The 20481-nt window shown below is 37.5% G+C and overlaps 1 protein-coding gene across 13 annotated transcripts in view; it reads left to right on the top strand.

Moving 5' to 3' along the window:
* HDAC9 (histone deacetylase 9) overlaps nt 1-20481 on the top strand; it is a 479837-nt gene that overhangs the window by 247930 nt on the left and 211426 nt on the right. For 11 of the 13 annotated variants that reach the window (XM_083825978.1, XM_083825977.1, XM_083825985.1 and 8 more), the window contains 3 exons: nt 1277-1403; nt 3381-3502; nt 18865-18996. In XM_083825978.1, coding sequence (XP_083682104.1) covers nt 1277-1403; nt 3381-3502; nt 18865-18996 — 381 coding nt within the window. The remainder of the gene's footprint in view (nt 1-1276; nt 1404-3380; nt 3503-18864; nt 18997-20481) is intronic. The other 2 variants (XM_083825980.1, XM_083825979.1) reach the window with 1 other exon arrangement.

Here is a 20481-nt window from a genome sequence, read left to right as displayed (position 1 = left end):
TCCTCTTCAGTCTGGTCTAGTCGGGTTCCTTGCTCTCTGCAACATTAATAATTTTCAAACCACCAGCCTAATGACCCAGAAAGGCAAGGGTGGAAGAAGCCCCAAGGATCCTATAGGTAGTGTGAAAATCAGCATCCATACAAACAGTTGGACTTTATTTATGCTCATGCCAGAGGATGGGCAGTAGTGTGAACTCCATGGTTCCCTTTACAGTTTGATTTCTTGCAGCACTTGTGACCCCCAGGCCCAGCCCCAGCATATTCTGTTGCTGATCTGCTTAATGAGTAGAGGAGGGAAGAAACATACAAAAAGTGAAGTTAGGATCTGAAACTGAGGGGTAGTAGAGATATTTTATGGGAATGAGGTCACAGGGGGACATGCTCACCAGCTAGCTGTGCTGTTGGGTAACCAAATACTTAGAGTATCAGTATTCCCTAGTGCTGCTACTTTCAAAGAAGCATTTTTTTTCTTCCCTTTTTTATCACTGTTTGGGGAAAACTGAAATAATTTTTGTTTCCTTTTTTATGTCGTTTTTACAAAGAATATTATGACTGAGTAAAGAAGCCTGCCCCATGCTGGAAATAGGAATCAGTAGTTTAACCTGACACTGACGTGCCCTGCTGATTTTGCTCTGTTGAGCTAGTGACTGAGAGAGGTCAAAATGCAGTATGTCTTTCTGTTGTGTTGGTCCTTCTGTGATTTTTGTGTCATAAGAGTAGAGTTATCAACTGCAACATGTTTCTGTGGTCCATCTTTCAGACATCACAGGTAGAGGCTCTTGAGTGGCATGAATAAAAAGGCTCATTGGTGGCTCTTTTTGTAGAATTCTGCTCATAATCAAACTGTTCAAAGGGCAGATTTGCTGCACTATTACTATCATTTTACAAAAAGAAAAAACAGTCTTCACTGCTAACTCAAAATGTCCTTTTGTTCCTATCTTTTTAGTTCTGTCATTGGTTTTGGATTTGGAAATTATTAGGAAATGCTCTAAATTCTTTAGATATATCTGGTCTTGGATAAATGGCCTCATCTACCGATGAAAGATTCTTTTATGACTTCACTGGATTTTTGGGTTACGACCAACTTCAGTCTTCTATAGATAAACATTAATCCAAATGTTATCTCATTTTGACTGATTTCCACCAATATTTTTTTAATTTTTTAACACTTTCAGCAGCAAGGATGTGGACTGTTTTTTTTTGTGATATAGTTTTTGTTTTCTTTAAAAATGTAATTTTTAAAGTAAAAACGAGATATGTTTAATTGTGTGTCATAGGGGCAGTGGCCAGTACAGAAGTGAAGCAGAAACTTCAAGAGTTCCTGTTGAGTAAATCGGCAACAAAAGACTCTCCAGCAAATGGGAAGAATCATTCCATGAGCCGCCACCCCAAGCTCTGGTACACGTATGTTCAGTGTTAGGCTGGTTCCTTCCCATATTGAGGTATCCACTTAAACTAGTCAGAAAGATCCTCCAGCAGGGATGCTGAGAGTTTAACTCCAGAACAAGATGAAAATTCAGCCAAGAAATTAGCAAAAAGTTTGATATATCTTGTTGAACTGAAGAGTACTCGGTGGGCAGTGATAATATGAGAGCTATACAGAATACAATGGTGTCAGAAATTTGTATAAACCTTTTATTTCAACTGCTTCATCTCTTGATGCCATCACAGATTTTCCAATTACACTTGATATTTTCCCAAGTTTCTTCAATTTTTGCACTTAGAACAATTTGTATTTGATCTACTTGGATTTTGAATCAATGACAAAACTTGTTTCTTCATGAAGAGATGGTTTCCCAGTGAAGTTATTTGTCTGATGTAAGTAAGTCACAAGGATTTTGAGAAGGATAGTGTTTTTTTTAACTTTTCTAACTCTGATGGATTTCAGTGTCCAAAACTACATATTCTGACAATGGCTTAGCATTGATAAGAATCTGCTTAGGCAACTGAAACAAGTGATTTTGTTGGGTCCTGTAATGCAGATACTACTATTCTAAGAGTTATTTTTTTCTTTATTTTTAACTAATTAATTCCTTTCTAACTTCCTCATTACAACAGACACATTCTTATAAGTCATTAAACAAAATAATAATAAAAAATATCTGACTGCATTTCCAAAAGATTTCAACATTATCCCCAAACTGGCCTTCAGCAGGACACACAGAAATGCATATAGCACATTAGAATTTTATCTTGTACTTGTTCTTTTTAAAAAGAATTACTGAAGGCCTGCCCTTGGAATTCCCATTTGGAGCTAATCAGAACATTGTAGTAACATGATTTAATACACAGTTACATTGTTTCTGGTAGAGATAGAATAAATAATTTCTTCCAAGTAATGCGAAAATTCTCCTGAGTAAGATTTCTGGACTAATAGTCTGAGCTTAGTTCTGAGTCTTCAGATGGGTAAGAACTAGAAGCTCTGCAGAGGGATGTCTTCTGATACACTAGGGAAAGTAGTGCCACATTTCATTAGTGCCTCTCTTCGACAGAGACGTAGTATTACTGGATTAGCCACATTACATTGAAAACAAAGGGAGAGGCACTGTAAGAGGCCAAGTAAAATGATGTTTAGATAAATACAAAGTATGAAAGTTTTCCTCCTTTCCCCCCTCTCCCTCTAAATAAAAATATCAACCAAAAATAAAAACCTGTCTCTAGGCCAAATGATGCAATTTCTTTGCAATTTGCTGTTTCCACATTCAGAAAGATCTGCCCACACTATTTCCTTCATTCAGCAGTTGTCAGCAAGTGTTCTTCAGTTTGGAGCTTCTCTGCTGATGTGAGTGCTATGTGCTGCAGTGGTGTACTCAGAAAACTTCCAAAATGAAATTAAATGCAAGGATTTAGCTTCCCTGTCTCCTCTTGTCTAAATAGTTTGCATTTTTTTTCAACAGATAGAGTAACTCAATATTTTTTTCAGTTTTATATACCAACAGCACCTCCCACCCTCACACACACACACACCCCACCCTGAAAATCCACCCACGTTTTGTTAGAAAAGGCTGGGTCAATACACATCTATTTGTACGAAATAAACAAGACTTAAATGGCTTGTGCTGCGCTTCAGATGGTTCATATTAAAATGCAACAATCTAAAATGGTCAATTCCCCAAACTGGTGACAGATCCTGTCTGTAGGTCAACATGACTCTTATCCTATGTGACTTTTATAATGAGTGCAAAAAGCACATTCTTGGGAATCCCGAGGAGTTCCATAACTTACTGTAAAAGTGAAATTGGTTACATGAGCCTGTGGTTTGTGCACACTTAGAGGAACAAGAACATAAACACAGCTGAGACATGTGTACAACATGTGTAGATAGTTACTGCTGGTCACCTCAGCGACTGCTAATTTGTGACCTCTCTGTGTCTGCTGCAGGGCTGCCCACCATACCTCACTGGATCAAAGCTCTCCACCCCTGAGTGGGGCCTCGCCACCGTACAAATACACTTTACCAGGAGCACAGGATGCCAAGGATGATTTTCCACTCCGTAAAACGGGTGAGTTAGAGTAGTTTATTCGATCCTCTTACCCAGTAATTCTCCCACCTTCTATTTTAACCAGGCTATCCATCAGCAAGGCATATATCATAATCCACAAAACCTGTTCAGGATGATACTAAGGGTAAGTTCAAAGATCCTGGCTGTATCTTTACAAGGTTGGATTGACCACACGGTATCAAGAGCCAGTATTTCCCGACGCTAACACCTAGTGCAAGCTTCAGTCCTGATAAGCTTAGTTTCTAATCAAACCATCATTTCACGGATCTTTATGGTATTATTTTCTTTATCTCAGTATTACTTCTGGGTTTAATAACTCTGTCTCTCTTTTGCATGGTAGATACAGTATCTGTCTTCAGAGGGTATGCTGCCTTTAGACAAAGTTTTTCAGGACATTGTGAGGGGAATTCATGGAAAGAGGTGGAATTGGAATAATATGATATTTTGTGACCTTAATTGCCAAAGTTTATACGTGTATCTACATACACACACACATACATGCACACATTTTTATGTGTTTTTTACACATAGGAATGTATAATAATTTACAATAGAATGTTCATTTGAACATTTCAGAATGTTTCAAAGGATTTAGCAAATGAACCGTTTTTCTTGACAGCAGGTGAACTGTAGACTTGTCTTTTTCTGCATCATAAAGCTAGAAGGATGATGGTGGAGTCCATGTGGCTGTTGCCTCAGGTCCTTGGTGCAGTGACCGGTATCCAGGAATGCAGGGAGACACTAAGAGGGGAAAAAAGAGAAAGAAAAGAAAACATTAGATCGCTTATTGCATGAGTCTGCTGTTGAGTGATATAGTTACATTCGGAGGGAAAGTCTGACCCCCTACTGTGCTAACAGCCTTTGAATGTGATTTAGCCACTGGGAGATTGAAAACTCACTGCAAAACTGGTATTGACTTGAAAAGAAGCGGCATTTGGAAGCAGTGTGCATTCAGAAAGAAAACCCAGTCTGCATCTAATACTTTGGGGCAGACTCTCTAAGCTCATGTTATACCCCCAAATATTTTCAAAAGAATGAAAGAATGAAAAGCAAAGTGCTAATTTATTCTGGGTGAATTATTTAATGTGATCTTTTAACAATTTGTGGTAATATAACAAGATTCTATAAAAATCTGATTCAGGCAATTTGGTCACAATAAGCCCTTATATGTCTCTCTGCTTAATACTGCTGTACTACATATAAGTTCTGTGCCAATAGGCAATACATTTTCATTTTTTAAGCAAAACAATACACTCTACATCTTTTAAATGCTGTGAATTTATCTACATGTTTTTGAAATGCGTTTTAATTTTTTTCCATGTTTATATATCTTAAATGTTATGATTGATATTTATGATGTGTCAGACTGTTGATCTGTAAAACAAAACATTTTCAAACATTGTAATAGTAAAGTTCTCGTGCAGCTGCTAATACTTTTATATCTCTGTGGGGGTTTCAAAATATTCCTTAATTCAATTCCCATTGTCTGCGTAAGAGGACTATAATATAATTAAATCCAGATGTTTTCTATATGTTATTCCAAATATTTGGGCATGCAATGCATCAGTTACAAAATTGGACAAAGGACTTGATGACTCTCTGAAAAGATATCTACAGAATAAATAGACAAATACTAATATAATCATTAGCATAACCATTTTTATGACATTTACATAGTAAATTTGATAAGCAAATAGAAATGTAGTGTCCAGCATATTGTACGTTAGTGAGGGTAGGTATTTGATAGCTCTCTGCATCCATGAAAGTAGCAACTGTTAAATATCCTGTTTACAAGTTCAGTCTCTCTCTGTCCTGGAGTTGTAATTCCAGCCTTCAGCAACATCCCCGCAAATGTTCCAATGATTGTTCATCAGGTTGAGAGTAAAAGCAACAGGAACCAGATTGACACAAATCAAATGACCCTAATCTTATCTGAGTGGTTATAGGGCCATCCTCCAGGCAGAGGGGACATTCTGGAGCCTGTGTCATCCTCATGGGACCTTACCAGACAAAGATGTCCCACGGACACTCATGTATATGGACAGGCTATAAGCCTGCAGAAATCTGACCTTTGCCACAAGGGGTGAACCTCTTTTCCTTTCCTTTGGGCTATGAACGCTTATTGCCACTGGCTCCTGGTAAACCCTCTGTGGTGCTGAACCTGCATGAAGTCAGTGATTCATGTGAAAGTAAACCTTACATTCTTTTCACTCTTCGGAAAGGAATACACATTTTAGGCTTTCATCACAGGCTTGGTTTACTTCTCAATTTTATTTTCCATAAGCATAATATAGAAAATAGAGGTATCTTTCTCTTCTCCAACTTTGATGTAATGCCCTTGGAAGATAATTCTGATTGGATTGATTGCTCTAAGATCAGATTAATGAGAAGCAAAGCTGAATGATTCTTTCCTGACATCCTGATGTGTTATTCACTACCAGGGGAACACTGAGTCTCACACAGGCATTGCAAATCCTCAGACTTTCTTGCTTAATTACTCAGTAATCTATGTAACCTTGGCTTAACTAGTCCAGAAGTGGCAGCTCCTTAAAAATGTTTTTGAAATAGATGCAGATAGACCATGGTTAAGAGGAAAATGTTCTGTCCAGTGTTTATTCTTCTAGCATCTAGATTAATAGGACACATAGGTAACTAGGGAAGTGCTTAACAATCTTGCTGTCTATGTTTACAGTGAGGTACCAGAGTTACCATCCTAGTGCAGTGGCTGTGGTTACCTGGTACCTCTCAGCCATGTGTATTATTCCTTTCCTTACAAGATGCAGCAGAACTTGTCAGCAGCAGGCTTCACAGAGCTTCACTGCATGGAGAACTGGGGCTGTCCTAGGGGCTTGAGGCCAGGATATGCAGCTTTGCACAGCTGCAGTCAGATGCACTGTGCTGACAGACTTTCAAAAAGAGCAGAGCAAGGGGAGCTATTGCTTTATTGAACAGATAAATACACTATAAGGAGAAGCTACCTATCTGTTACTGAGAGCAGAATTTGGCTCAAGTAGTGTAAGAGCAAAGTTTTAAAATGCCCAGGACTTCACCATGGATACCTGTTGTAACATGTGAGTTTTCTGCAAAGCACCCAAAAGCCTGAACAGCACATGGCTCATTAACTTTCAATGAGACTAATGTGTCTAAATTACCCAGAGAGGTTTGAAAATTCCTCCCAGCTACTGAACACTTTTGAAATTCATACTGACTGCTATAAGAGCTCTAATGGGAGCTGTGCACTATTGAAAACCTGATCATTTAATATAGGGAACTTTTGATTGCTGATCTCCATCATTCAATTGTGTATCTATCTGGGAAAATATTATCTACTTGAAGAGGTTACTGTAAAGCTAGCAAAACTTTTATTTATTTATTTATTTATATATTTTTAACTTTGTTGAAACAAATGCAGAAATCCTGGCAAGTGGCCATAACGTTTGCATTTTCTTCAGTCTGTAACATTTCATTTTCTGTGTGCAAGTGTTGATGCAAACCAGCAAAGGCCAGTAAATTCCAATAAAGGTTAGTTCCCTAACCAAAGATGCATGCTTTTCTAAAATGTTGCTAGTGGTAGAATTTCTGTATTTTGCCTCATATTTTGTCTCTTGTTGGAATAAATTTCCAGGGACATCAGCATATAAAGTAGGAACTGTTTTTTTTTTTTTTTCTCTCATGAGTTTAGTACAATCATGAATGGGAATGGGAATCACTATTTCTATTTGTTTTGGTTTTATGCCAGTTGAATCTTTCTTTGCTCATGGACCTTGTAAGCTTACATCTTGCATTTTGCTCAGGGATCTGAGGAACACTCACAATAGCAGTATTTGAGAAGATGTTTGTGGCTCACTTTCCAAAAATTGGAAGCATGCTCAATGGAAATGTAGAACTTTTTAATTTTTTTTTTTAAATAGCAAATAGTACAAAGTTCTAGCTTGGAGGGGGAAAATTAAGTAATTTCATACAGGAAAGAAGAGGAGATGAAGGATTGCTTAACATTGTGATGAAAGGGAGGAAGAAGGCTATGCTGCACAGTCATGAAGATCACTTTGTAAAAACCACATTAGGTTAACCTGATTAGGCAGCAGAATAACAGCATAGCTGTGTAATAAGAGTGAAAGATTCCTGAATGGGAACTCGGTACATGTAGGTTTTTGTTTTGTTTAGTTTAGTTTTGTTTTGTTTCAAAGAAGAAATTAATTCGAATATTTCCTTACCATCATTCTTTCTGCACTTAGTGACTCAGTAATTTACTGGAGCAGTTGAAACGGAGAAGAAAAACATTTCATGTGTGAAAGTTTTTCTCCTCTTCCCTTTCATGCCACCAAATTTCATTTCTGTTTGCATTTTCTAGGAAAACACTCTCCTGTGAAGTAAGATCATATGAAAAAGCTGGATTTCTTTTGGTCTCCAATATAAAAAAATAGGCTTAGAGGATCACAAACCCTCAATTATCATGTCTGCCAAAATGAAGAAGTCAAGCTCAGTAGAGAGAGTCATTATTTTTCTCTGAGTTTATGAGCAAGCACAACAAATGGGAGAGGCACTTTCCCTATTGAAGCAGTGAAAGAAGGCAAACATGATATAATGTTCCTCATTTTATTCTGCTTTTCAGAGATGCTAAGCATTCCTGTTTCCTGCAGTCCTTGGTTTCCTTAGTTAATGAGCAGTCTTGACAAATTTGGTCTAGATGATTTGACTGAAGAAAATCACCAGCACTTACCACAGTGTAAGAAACAAAAAAGAGGTATCCTGATTGTCAGCCCTTCTTTTTTTGACTTCTGTTCCCATATAATTCACTAAATTCACTATCAATAAGTTGTGAGGGCATAATCAGTAGTAAGCAAAGCAACTTTCACTTGTAGTTGAAGAGTGAATTTGAAGTAAACAGTTGCTAGCAGCTTCTTCTGGATTCGTATAGTGGGTGGGCCAAAGTTGAGATAAGCCCTTGGAAGCCAACAGCTCTAAGGAAATGTAATACTGTTGTAGCTACCGTGCTCTGCTGCAGCCATTGTTCTAGGTCCCTCAAGGTTCTGTAGCTTTGTACAGTGGGGGTGAGAAGCAATGCTGTGTCACTTCGGCTTGAATGAGAGGGAAAATATTCTGAGATAGCTTAAAACGAAATACAGATGAATGGCAGGGTAGGTTGAATGACACTGTCAGAGAATAAAGAGTTTGCATTGGTGTGCTTTGGTATGCCCGCCAAGGCCTGAACCAGGATTCAACAGGAGTCATCTCTACGATGATTCCCATAAAGACCATCACCGTCGTTCCGTTAGCACAAGTTGGTTCCTCTAGGATACTTCATTTAACGCTTAGTTTTAATTGCAGGAAAACAAGGTGTTGCACATTGGTGATTATTCTTACTCAATTTCAAGATGGCCTGGATAAAGATTTTTCATTGTGTTTTTGTTTTAGCACAAATCCCTCTACTTGTATATATGTCGCCTTCTCCCTTGCTACTAATTGCTCTGTTGTGCTAAATACTGAATTTTCTTGATGGCTTATCTAATTATGCAGTCCTGCTCTAAATGCTATCCTAATTCTTCTTTTGCTGCTCGATGTGTAGCCAAAATTGAATTGCAAAGTTCTGCTTCATGTGTTTACCTAAAGATTTTCTTACACAAACTATGTATGTTTTCAGAAACACTTTATAAATCAGCATTAACAAGTAGCTTGCATAATTTTTTTGGTAAGTAGGTAATCCAATACTAGACACCTTTTTTACTTTTGAACCTAATGGAAACATAGCTTAAATAAAAAAGCAGTCCTAAAATCTGAAGGATTTTAAGAGCACAGTGTCCATTGAAAATGAAGTGGAATTATTTTAATGGTATTTGAAAGTCTCTTCCTTCTGGATAAATAAGTTACAAAATATTATATATAAAATTTGAAGCACTTTGAAGTCAGTAGCAAACAGTCCTGTTTGATTTGTGTGGAACAAAGTTTTTTCTTCTACTGTGTCTAGGGCAGGGACAGTTGAAAACTTTCAGAAAAATAAACAAGAACATCTAAAAGATGGCAAAAAGAGAAACAGAGAGAGAAGCGAAAAGTGGAAATCACATGGTATCATATCATCCAAAATAGAATACGCTGGTTAGTAAAGATTGCACTTCTCCAAACTCCTGCAAAACATAGTTTCACTGAAAAATCTGTTCAAACCCACAATTCTAATTAAAGGTTTTAGCTGCCAAATAACATGTTCTGGCTAAAGCCAAGTAAGTATTACAGAGCCATTCATGAACAACGGCATAAGCTTTGTACTTTGCTTTTGATTTTCTCATGGGAAAGTAATATAAATGAGAGTGATACCTCCCTGTTGGCTTTAACTGTTAGAAATGCAAAGCATGCTGAAATTGTACATAATTCTCTTCCAAAGGAAAGGAAATAGCATTTCAATGGTTTTCCTCAGTGTCTCGTTGAGTTATGGTGGTGCACAATTATTCCTGTTAAATTACTCTACCAGATGGAAGGTTACATTGTATATTTAGCTAATTAAGTTGTAGGGGACTCGAATTATATCCCAGAGCATAAAGAACCTATCTAAAAGTAAACTTGCTTTAAGTCAGTTTCGTTGTTAAGGTGCAATATCAATGTCTAATTAAGATTTTAAACAGGTGGGGTGTTTTTTGGAGACATGCTTTCACAAAGTCAGCCTTGCCTGCAGAAGTTAGACAAACATGCTTTTAAACTCCAGACAACTTTTGGGCCAAATTTAGCTCCATTTGCCTTCAGTGTAGTTGTGCCTTCCTCCCTTTGAGCTGAATGTGGCCAGAGTTTTCATCTGTTAGGAAAACAAGATGCACTGCCTTTTGGTGCTCTCATTTTCTTGGCATCCAGTACTGTTGTAGCAGAGTCCCTCTGCAGATACTCTGCTTTGCCTTTGAACAACCCTCAACAGTATGCTTCAGCAATCTAGTCCTGTCTCACTCTTATCTATGGATGAAATTGGTACCCTCTCAAAATGGGGGAGAAAGTGAAGGGGTTTAATTTCTGAAGGCTGACAAAATATTATGTTACACTCTCTACCTGCCATCAATGAGCTATCACTGCTGGATATTTTCATAGATTTAAATCTGTGGGATTTAATCACCCTATTAACTAATTCTTCCTTTTTTTTTTCCTTTTTTTTTTTTTCTTTTTTTTAATGGGACCTGGGGAACAACTTAGTAGGGAACATAATTATTCTATAAGAAATAAATCATGCATCTAGTATCTAGGGGTCAAACTGTGGTCCTGTAAAAGTCTGGACCGTTACACTTAGGGGATTATCTCTGACACTTCTTCACTGGAGAAAGTAATTTTTGCTTTGGAAAAATTAGTGGTTTGATGGATGTCAGAGGAGGATTTAGGATGAAGAGTGGAATTTGCAATATTTGGAGGTGTATATGGTCAGAAGTGGGGGCAAGAATAATCAACTGGATTTGATAATCCCAATAATCAAGACCCAACCAGCAGGACTGCTGGTCATACATAACTAAATCTGGATATTCAAATGAGGGATGCCCTCTATGAAGTGACGTGCTTCACCTTCTTCTTTCTCCTCTACAATTCCTGAGAACTAAGATTCAGTTAGGCTCCCATAATTGTTATTAAAGTGCAAACAAATTACAGAATTTGAAGATGGACAGCAAAAATGAGAATTGATTTTAAATTATCGTTGTTCTTTAGTCTATATTCCAAGGCAATATAGTATTATTTACTTTTTAATCCCCTATTTATTATTGCAAAAGGAATATTATTTCATACGAAGAAGATTAAGAAGGACCTGACACAGCAATAAACCATGGTTTCAGCATTTTTAACATGTAATGTGGACTTAGGAGAGACAATGAAACCTATGGAGTCATTGAAACAGTTATATAACCCACGTTGGTGCAAATGCAAGGAGATGTTGTTCATGTGCCAATGAACATAAATTATTAAGAATTCTGTCAACTGTTCAGTTCTTTTGCCTCACAGATTACATGCAGAACAGATATCAATAGGAAATACATCATATTGATCAGCCTTTCATGAAAAATATAAATCTCTCTAATTCTGGCTAAATGCATGTAGCGCTAAGTAATTCCTACATCTAACTCAATAAAGCATTACTAGAAAGATAATTCTTGTTTGTATGGATAATAAAACAGCAATTTTATGTTTCCATACATACTACAGTGAATAAGAAGGAAAAGTTAGATATTCAGAATGGCTTCAGGGTATATTGCATTTTTGAACCTTCTTTAGGAAATCAATGAAAAATTGCTAATCTTGTTAAATTGGCTTCCTTAGCCTGAAGAGAGCTGAAAAGCCAAGAGATCCCCTCTAATCTAATTAGCTGTTTTACCATGTGTTTCACTGAACCTGTTTTTTTATTTGGGGAATGGATATTTACCTTAGTCTGAATAAATAAAGTGTTCTACCTTTTACAAAAGTTAAATAAAGCAAAGGACTAAAGGGTTTCACATATGACCAACATTCCCCTTAAAGCAAATGGTTGTACAGGAAACAGTTTCTGTATAGGCTGAAAACACATTAGGTGATGCAAGCCAGAAAAACAAAGTGTCTCCATCCTATACCTGTGTATCTGGTGCACCCGCCTGGTTGGGACCACCCAGTGGTCAGGTCCATGTAGTTCTTGGAAGAGCTTTAGAGGGGTTATGTAAATGGCTTTTTGTCTCATGAATCTAATTTAAAGCTCTTTCAGAAATGTGTTTTTAAATGACCAAAATTTAAAAGCCATTGAGTCTAGAGAGCTATACTACAGACTGGTATCTCACAATCTGTCAGCTAGTGGAGAAGAATGTCCTATGTGTTTATTGTCTGGTATTGTTTTGTACTGGAATGTGGCTTCCTACAGCAAAAGTCAGTCAGTCATGTAGAAAACAAAAAGTCACTGCTCATCTTGCCTATGTCTAATATATTCAGCTATGTGGAGGTGGTTGAAACAGTCTGTGGCTGCCTACAGGAAGCCAGAGCACAGGTCTGAAACTCCATGCAGAACAGAGAATATTTACATGTCTGCTAGATCCGCCTGGTGCAGGGGAAAGGCTGCGAGACCGTCAGGGCCCTCAGAAGGACAAACTTATTCACAGCTCTCCACAGAGCAGCTAGGGAAGATGGAAGCAATTTTGGTCCCTCACCTGTGTTCTCTCCCTCTCCAGCTTTCTGTCTGAAATTGCTTGCATTCATAGTTCTGGTGAGGAAGCCCAGACTCATTTCCTCATTTAGCCTTTCTGATGTCATGAAAAGTTTCTTGTGCCTTTCACAGTGCCTACATCACTGATGGGGAAACTGAGAAATTTCTCCCTAACCCACTACTCTCAGACTAAGATCTTAGGAACTTATGTATGCCTCTTTTGGCTGTTCTCCTTGCTGCAGTAGTGAGGGGGATTTGACTTCTTCCTTGATTTCCAGGTCCTGGCACAACACAGAAAGGCAGGCTGCTTTGTTATTGGTGTGTATTACCATGGTGAAGGGGAGCCCATAGCATGGACAAGGAACCCATTCTGTTATGCAGTGAACCCACAAAATAAAGATACCTTTACAGTATGTTTTATCCCATTCGGCTCCTCCTGGTTAAAAGGAAATCATCACAGAGACCTCAAATTTATTTCATTATTCACAATCAGCATCTTCTAGAAAATTCTCATTTGTCTCAGTGCTAGAAAGAATCTTGACAAAGGTTAAGCCACTGGTATGCTGGCAATGCCACCATCATGCTAACAAGTATCATCTCATTATTTTCTCTTGTACCTCCAAAGATCTATACCCATACACAATCCACTTTTTTTTCTGTAATTTACACTTTAAGTTTTCTCAGGCACAGACTTGTCATGGTTGTGTGTTGTAAAGCACATAGTGTTTATGTGTGCATGGGTCTCTAATAGAATAGCATAAAGAAAGGGGAAGGGGAAAGGGAAGGGGAAGGGGAAGGGAAGGGAAGGGAAGGGAAGGGAAGGGAAGGGAAGGGAAGGGAAGGGAAGGGAAGGGGAAAGAAAAGATTTCTTGACTGTATTCCTTTATTGGCACTTGGTAGGTATAAGGCAGGAAAAAACAAGGGATAACTCCTGCATGGAGTACAGCATAGAATGTATTCGAATCAATTTAATATGTGACCCTTCACACCTTAAAAAAACGATAACTAAAGATACAGAGGATACCAGTGAAGAGCTAGAATTACTTCAAAATCATGAAATATTTGTTTCATAGTTGTTTCTGTTGACTTAAATACTTTAGAGAAGTCCATGTTGTTGTTTCCAAATGATCTTAGTGATAACAGTTGGAGCCTGGGCAATAGGGAACAATTCATCTTTCTCAAGTAAAATGGGAATTTTGCCGCTGCTGCATGTGCTGTGGTTGAACTCTTTGTAGCCAAATTTAGTATCATTTACCTCGACTGCCCCACAGCTTTTTCAAGCCAGCCTACCAGCTAAGAAAAGGAAATGCTTTCACTTTAGAGCCTTTGGAAGCCTGGACAAAAGCTCACTTTCTGTTCTTCAGGTTTCCTATATATGGCTTTCAACTGGAGATGAGGACCTGCTCACTATACACCCTCTCCCATCCCCCATTTCCTGCCTGGGTTCATTAAATGCTGATTTGAAGTTGGCACACGCTTTTCTGATACAAAAGTAGTACTGTGTTCCTGGAACCATCAGAAAGTAGCATGTTATTATCTTTCACATTCCCTTCATATATATATATGTACTCTCCCCAAGCATAGAAAGGATTTTTATCACTTGTTCTTGAATATGTGTGTGTTTAATTAAGCAAACAAACAAAAAAACAACAACAAAAAATACAATGGTGAAGCAAAGCCTTGTTAAAAAAGAAAACCTCAGCTTGTCTGGGAGCACCCTAGCCCCAGGCTGTATTCTTTAATGCTAGTATCTGCAAATTGCTAATATTAAGCAAAGTGCAGTATATGACACAATGACTACACTGAATCATTTTCATATCTCTCATGCTTGTGTTTCAATATCATATTACTCAGGAGAGATTAGTTTTCTTTCACCTGAGCAATGATGATTGTTGTAATCAAATTAGCGTGTGGCCATATAGGAGCCTGTATATTTTCCTTTTTAACAAAACAGTTAGTTACTTCTTTTCTGCTATTTCAAGACACCATAAAAGACGACAAAAATCATGAAGATGCTATCTTTCATCTTCACCTAGGAAGAATTATCAAAATTATCAGTTCCATAGAGATAACTACAAGCCATGCATGACAAGGAGTTAGATAATTGATCCTTGTGTTGCCTATATCTTCTGTTGCTGTTTGATTCTTTCTGTATCTTTCATAGCTGTTGTCCACTTAAAGTCATTTAAAGAGGAGTATCAATTCATTACTAGCACTAAAAAGAGATGTTAAGCCATGTAATAGTGAAGAGACTCTGAGCAAGCCATATTACTGTCACATCTTATTATTCAAAATTATGCTACAGAGTTGCATAAACAAAGTCATTCTCAGGCTTGTCTTTCTTGAAATCCACTTGAGTGAATCACTCAAATGGATATCAGCTGATTCCCATCAAGATCAATGACATGGGCTTTGGTGACCTTCAGAGAAAATCACGGTATTGTTTTGTTTGCTTTCCTACAAAATACTCTCAATTAATATATTTTTCCTTTCCCAAAGTGGGAACAAATTATTAGTTGTCCCAAAGTGCTAAATGTAGTAGAAGTGCAAAGATTTGCAGACTGAAGAGGTTAGGCTAATAATGACCAATTAGACCTACATCAGATGTATACTGGCTTTTAGCAGGACTTTAGATGAGTAGCCTAACCTATCGGCCTATGGCCATAGAAGGTGCAGCCTGTTTTCCCCATCTGCCCTGCTCCTAGCTGTGTGCTCCCATTTTTCTCTCATCTCTGGCATTCCGTGTTCTTGGTTTTCTACCACTGTAGTGGCAGAAATCTAACCCAACAAACCCCACTGCATTCAGCACCTCCAGCACTTCGGAGAGGTCCTATTACCACATAAAGTCATAGACTTCATGAAGGGCTTTTCAATGATTTTGTGGTATTAATGGAGAGGAAAAAAAAATTTAATTCTTTAGGGCTTAAGGGCTTGTATCTGCCTGAGGAAGCTGTTCTGTGGCAAGCTGGTGAGTAAAGTTTAAGCCTCACAAGTTATTTGGTGCTGGCTTCCCTTGTGACACTCCTGTTCTACACTGAGAATGCCTTTGGGTGATGAACATAGTCAACTTTGACAGTGGATTAATTAAACTGAGCAAAGGTGCTAATAATGTGCAGTAGAAATACACATGGGGTGGCTAATGCAAAACAGTTATTTTAAACAGTTCCCTCTGAAGACCAGTTCTAAGAACTATGAGTTCAAGTATCAAACCAAATAGTCATTTAAAACATAAGGCAGATTAATTATTATTCTTCAGCATTCACAGCTAAGTCTTTCCGAGTGCCTTGCAAATATTAGGGGAACAATTAAATTAAAAAAAAAAAGTTTAAAAGATATTTATTTTTTTCACTTTGCTCACTCATTTGCATTTCAGATTTAAAAGGATTAAAGTTATTTAGAAATAATCTCATGTATAAGCTTTGGGCCAGTATATGTATATATACATATGTGTATCTTTATATTTTTTATCCATAGCTATATCCTTGAAGCTTAAAATACTTAATTTTGCCTTTTCAACAATCCGAAGAGAGCTGACAATTATAGATGTGCTACTGCTGTCTGCATGTAGGAATGCACTGAAGCACGTAGGATTGCTGTAGTGATCGGTACCTGTTGCAGCCAGCAATAGCTTGCTTCAGCTTCAGTGGGGCATGATGGTACAGTCGCCTCTACAGGCATACACCAAGCCAATGGCCCAGCCACTGACAGGTATCAAGAACCCACTTTCCAGTTCTGTGCTTTGTCCAGACATTCTCAAATTGGTTAAATTTATTTAGCATACTGAAATCTGAATACTTATTGCCAGCCCTCGAGTCCCAGCTGGTACCATCTTAGCAGCTGGCAGTTCCTCACGGGAGACTGGCTCCCATTTGAAGCACACAGTCCTCAACCCTTGTCTTTGTCTTGGGAGGTTTATTTTATAATTTAAAAGTCACTCTTCATGCCTTTTCGCTTTAGGATTGGTTATTTCCACTTAAAAATAATATGTCATCTTTCATACAAGGTCTGTCTTCTCAGCTGCCTCATAAATTCAGACACTGAAAACAAAGTCTGCTTCCTCTGTTTATATTATTGATTGGGATGCAGAATTACGATGGGAGTGTGGTAAAAACACAAAGGCAATCACTGTGAGCATGAAACATTCATGTGCGAGTGGATTACCTCCCCAGTGAATGTTGCAGAGGATTTGTATCACATTACTCTGGCATGGATATAGAAATATTTTCTGAATATTAAGACTATGGAATAGTACAAATGGAAATAACCATAAGTGCAAGTGGGGTCAGCACCTTTTCTTCAAAATGTCATCATACTAGGATGAGACCTGTGATGAAAGCATGTAGTGTAATCTTTGACCACTGTTATATTTTCAGTTTCATACCAAATGGTGTCTTAGCAAACAAGTCTCTGGTACAGGAACCATTGGTCTTAATTATGGTAGTAACAGATAAAATCAAGATTTCTTGTTAATATTTTTATTATTAAAGATTTCCACTATTTTGCTAGCCTATGTATCTGTCTGAAATGTGCTCAAGTCATAAGATACTTAAAGGGAGAGCTGGCCAAGAGTGATAGAGTATCTGGTGAAGGGAGCAAGTGGCTGTGGGAGCAGCAGGCACAGCAGCACTCTGGCAGAGGTGCAGTTCCTTTGCTCCCACATGAACATTTCTAATGTCCTCATCACTGAGGGAATGAGTGGGACAGCAGGAAGCAAATTCGTGATCTTACATGCTGGGCAAGGATTGGAATTAGAAGCATGGGTTTGAGTTCCTGTCCCAGACTGACAAGTGGTAAAATATTGAATTGAGTGAAGATTTCATTTATTTAGTTTTTCTGCTAACTCCTGCTCCTTCTTTGGGGCTGAATTTATGTTGGTGCATAGGAGAGAGAACTGATTCCAGTTTCAGCTCTCTTTGTTTTGAGATACTGCTTAGCCAAGCCTCAGTTCCAGAAGGGGAAACACAAAGTCTATTCCACAATTATCTTTCACTAGCTCTTAGCAGTCTGTTTGATAGAGGGTTTACTTATAAGAACAGATAAATGAGTACATGAAACATCATGCTAAAAATATCACAAAATAAGAAGCACAGCAGAGCTTCATCTCTGGTCTTAGCATGAAAAGACTGTGTCCATTTGGGAAACAAAGGTGGAACCTGCCCAAGGTGCATTAAATGTAATCCTAGGTTTTCTGGGAATCAGTCCTACTTCTTCGTTTTCAGACCGTATGCTTTTCTGTGTAAATGTTCCTAGGACACTGTAATAAATCTAGTTGTTTGGTGTGTTACTGAGAAAACATTGAAGATCTGGGCCTAAAATTGCTGACCAAGAAATGTTCTGCCAGCAAGTCTTGTCATAATTTATATTTCTAACCAAAATCAAAAGGCAGCAATAGAGGCTTCTTTCTATTTCTGTCATCAGGCCATAATCCAATTATAATGTTCCAAGTTCCAAGGTGTATTTCCATCCAAGTTTTCACCTTCAAGAGAGATTAAAATGGTGTAGAATACAAGTTTCAGTCATCTCTAATTAATACTAATGATATTAATGATAATTAATGGGTAACTTTAGAGTTGAAATGAGATGAGGAAAAAAAGTAATGGCTAGTTCTTTAGGGAGGAAAAGAAGTTAATTCAATGTGTTATAATTAAAATTCTTTTCTGCCTTTTTCAGCATATCCACTGAAATATTTTGCTCTAATAGCTTAGTGTCTGCGCCTTGAATTCAAGAATATATGAGGAATCAAAAATGTTTAGAGACAGAAAAGAAGAATTTAAACCAGAAATTACTGCATAAACTACATGTTAAATACAGGCTTTTTTATTGTTATTTTGCTTTAATGTTAAGGAAATAACATAAAAATACAATTCCCTCCTCTCTTCTCTGCTGTTGTCTGATAGAGTTAAGGCAGGTGAGAAATAGAGGCATTCTCATCAATACACATTTATTTTGAACTTGTTTTGGAAGAGAGGATTAGGGGAAGGCAAAATGGTTGAAAGTTGAAGTTGAAAATGGTAACAATATTGGGATTCAAAGCTTTTTGGCCTCCTTCCTCTCTTTCCAAGCCTTCAGTCTGAGATGGAGTTGTATGAGGAGCAGCAGAATGACTGGAGACAATGGGCAGTAAAATCTCTGCCTCTGAGCTCTCCTTGGATCAGATGAGGTCCTATAGGGAATGCCAATGGTGTCTGGGTAAAGTAATAATGTGTTTTATAATCATTCATTTTCTTGTCTTCATCTGCAGCCTCAGAGCCCAATTTGAAGGTACGTTCAAGGTTAAAACAAAAGGTGACGGAAAGGAGAAGCAGTCCTTTACTCAGGAGAAAGGACGGAAATGTTGTCAGTTCATTCAAGAAGCGACTCTTTGAGGTGACAGGTAATTAAGAATGGAGAAATTATGTCTTAACTGTGACTGCTTGCAGGCATGTATAAAATACTCCTAAAAGTGGTATATTGGAATTTAAATTGTTTACTAAACAAAAGTATGCGTCTTTTTTTTTTTTTTTTTAATCTTTCCTGCTGCTGGAAAGAAAAGCATATTAAAGAAATTGCTATGTATGAATAACTTGTAATCTTCAGCTTTCTACCGCTTACTAAAAAGACATTGTCCATTTGAAAGCCATCCTTTCCAGCCAGTGTGGAAAACAGTGCTTGGAAAACAGGTAGAACAAATAAATGGTAAACTGTTGATGGTAGGGGATATTAAACAAGAAAACAATAGTGTCTTCCCCTAATTTGTGTCTTCTGTACATGGAGAGCATTTGGGGTTTTGCATGTCCCACTTCTTGTCTCCTGTGGAAAATGTAGATGCAACTAGCAGGCACAAACACACCTATCTGATGTTACTTAGGTTAATCGCAGACCATTTTGGAATCTTGTGTTTGGTCCTACCCTGCTGGTTTCTCTTGCTTGAAAATGTCAATCTGTTCATTTTGATGTAAGGGCTCACTAAGCTATTTTTTCAGTAGCAAAAGTTGAAATGTTTAAATACTGAGTGACATATTTTTGGCCACAGTTGATAGTATTCTTGGTAATTGAAAGGGAACTTTTAGCATGTAAAGATATAGGATTCTGAATATAAAGGGATTAGAGGGAAAAAATGCAAAATAAATATTTGTTATCAAGTAGTATTTCTTTCAATATTTTCCCTACCCTTGAACTAAAAAAGTAGCAGGCTGGATGAACAGTGAATGCCAAAGCTTTCTTTCACCTGTTTGACGTTATAGAGTCATAACTTTGTCACATATATTATTTTGCAGAATTGCACCCCAGCTACTAAACAGTCTAAAATTCTCTCATTTTGGTGCTCAGGACTAGAATGAGTCAAGACCTTATTTGTTGATTTGAAAGAGAAGAACATTTGAGGTTTCTTGCTTTGACTTCACATTACTATTTGGTACTTTCATGGCTTGTTCAAGTATTACTACAATCAGGCTGTATGCTTATACAATGAACTGTTTCTGAACTGTCAGACATGTCTTAATTCATTTGGTATATCAGAATTATGTCACAACAAGAAGGAAGTATAAGACGTAATGAATGAATTCACTTCAGTGTCCTCATAAATGCAATTCTCATGACAACTTTTCACAGTATATCAGGTGTAAATATATAAATATATATTCCCTATAAATTATTTTCAGATCAGAATTTTTACAACTAATGTATTATTTCCATTTGCTGATGCTGTTATGAGCTTCTTGATTTCCACTTCCTTAGTTTTAGCTGATTTCTTTATATTTTGTACACTTGCAAGAAAGGTATAAAGTGAACTACTTGTCCCAGAATATTCTTTTCTACAGCCATTGACAGAGCAGAAACCTGAAAAAGAAAAAATACTGTGTTCACTTCCTGTATCTGA

This window comes from Anser anser (genome assembly GCF_964211835.1).
Source record: "Anser anser genome assembly, chromosome: 2".
Lineage (NCBI taxonomy): Eukaryota > Metazoa > Chordata > Aves > Anseriformes > Anatidae > Anser > Anser anser.
Note: the sequence above shows the minus strand (reverse complement) of the source record. Positions and strands in the feature narration are given on the sequence as shown.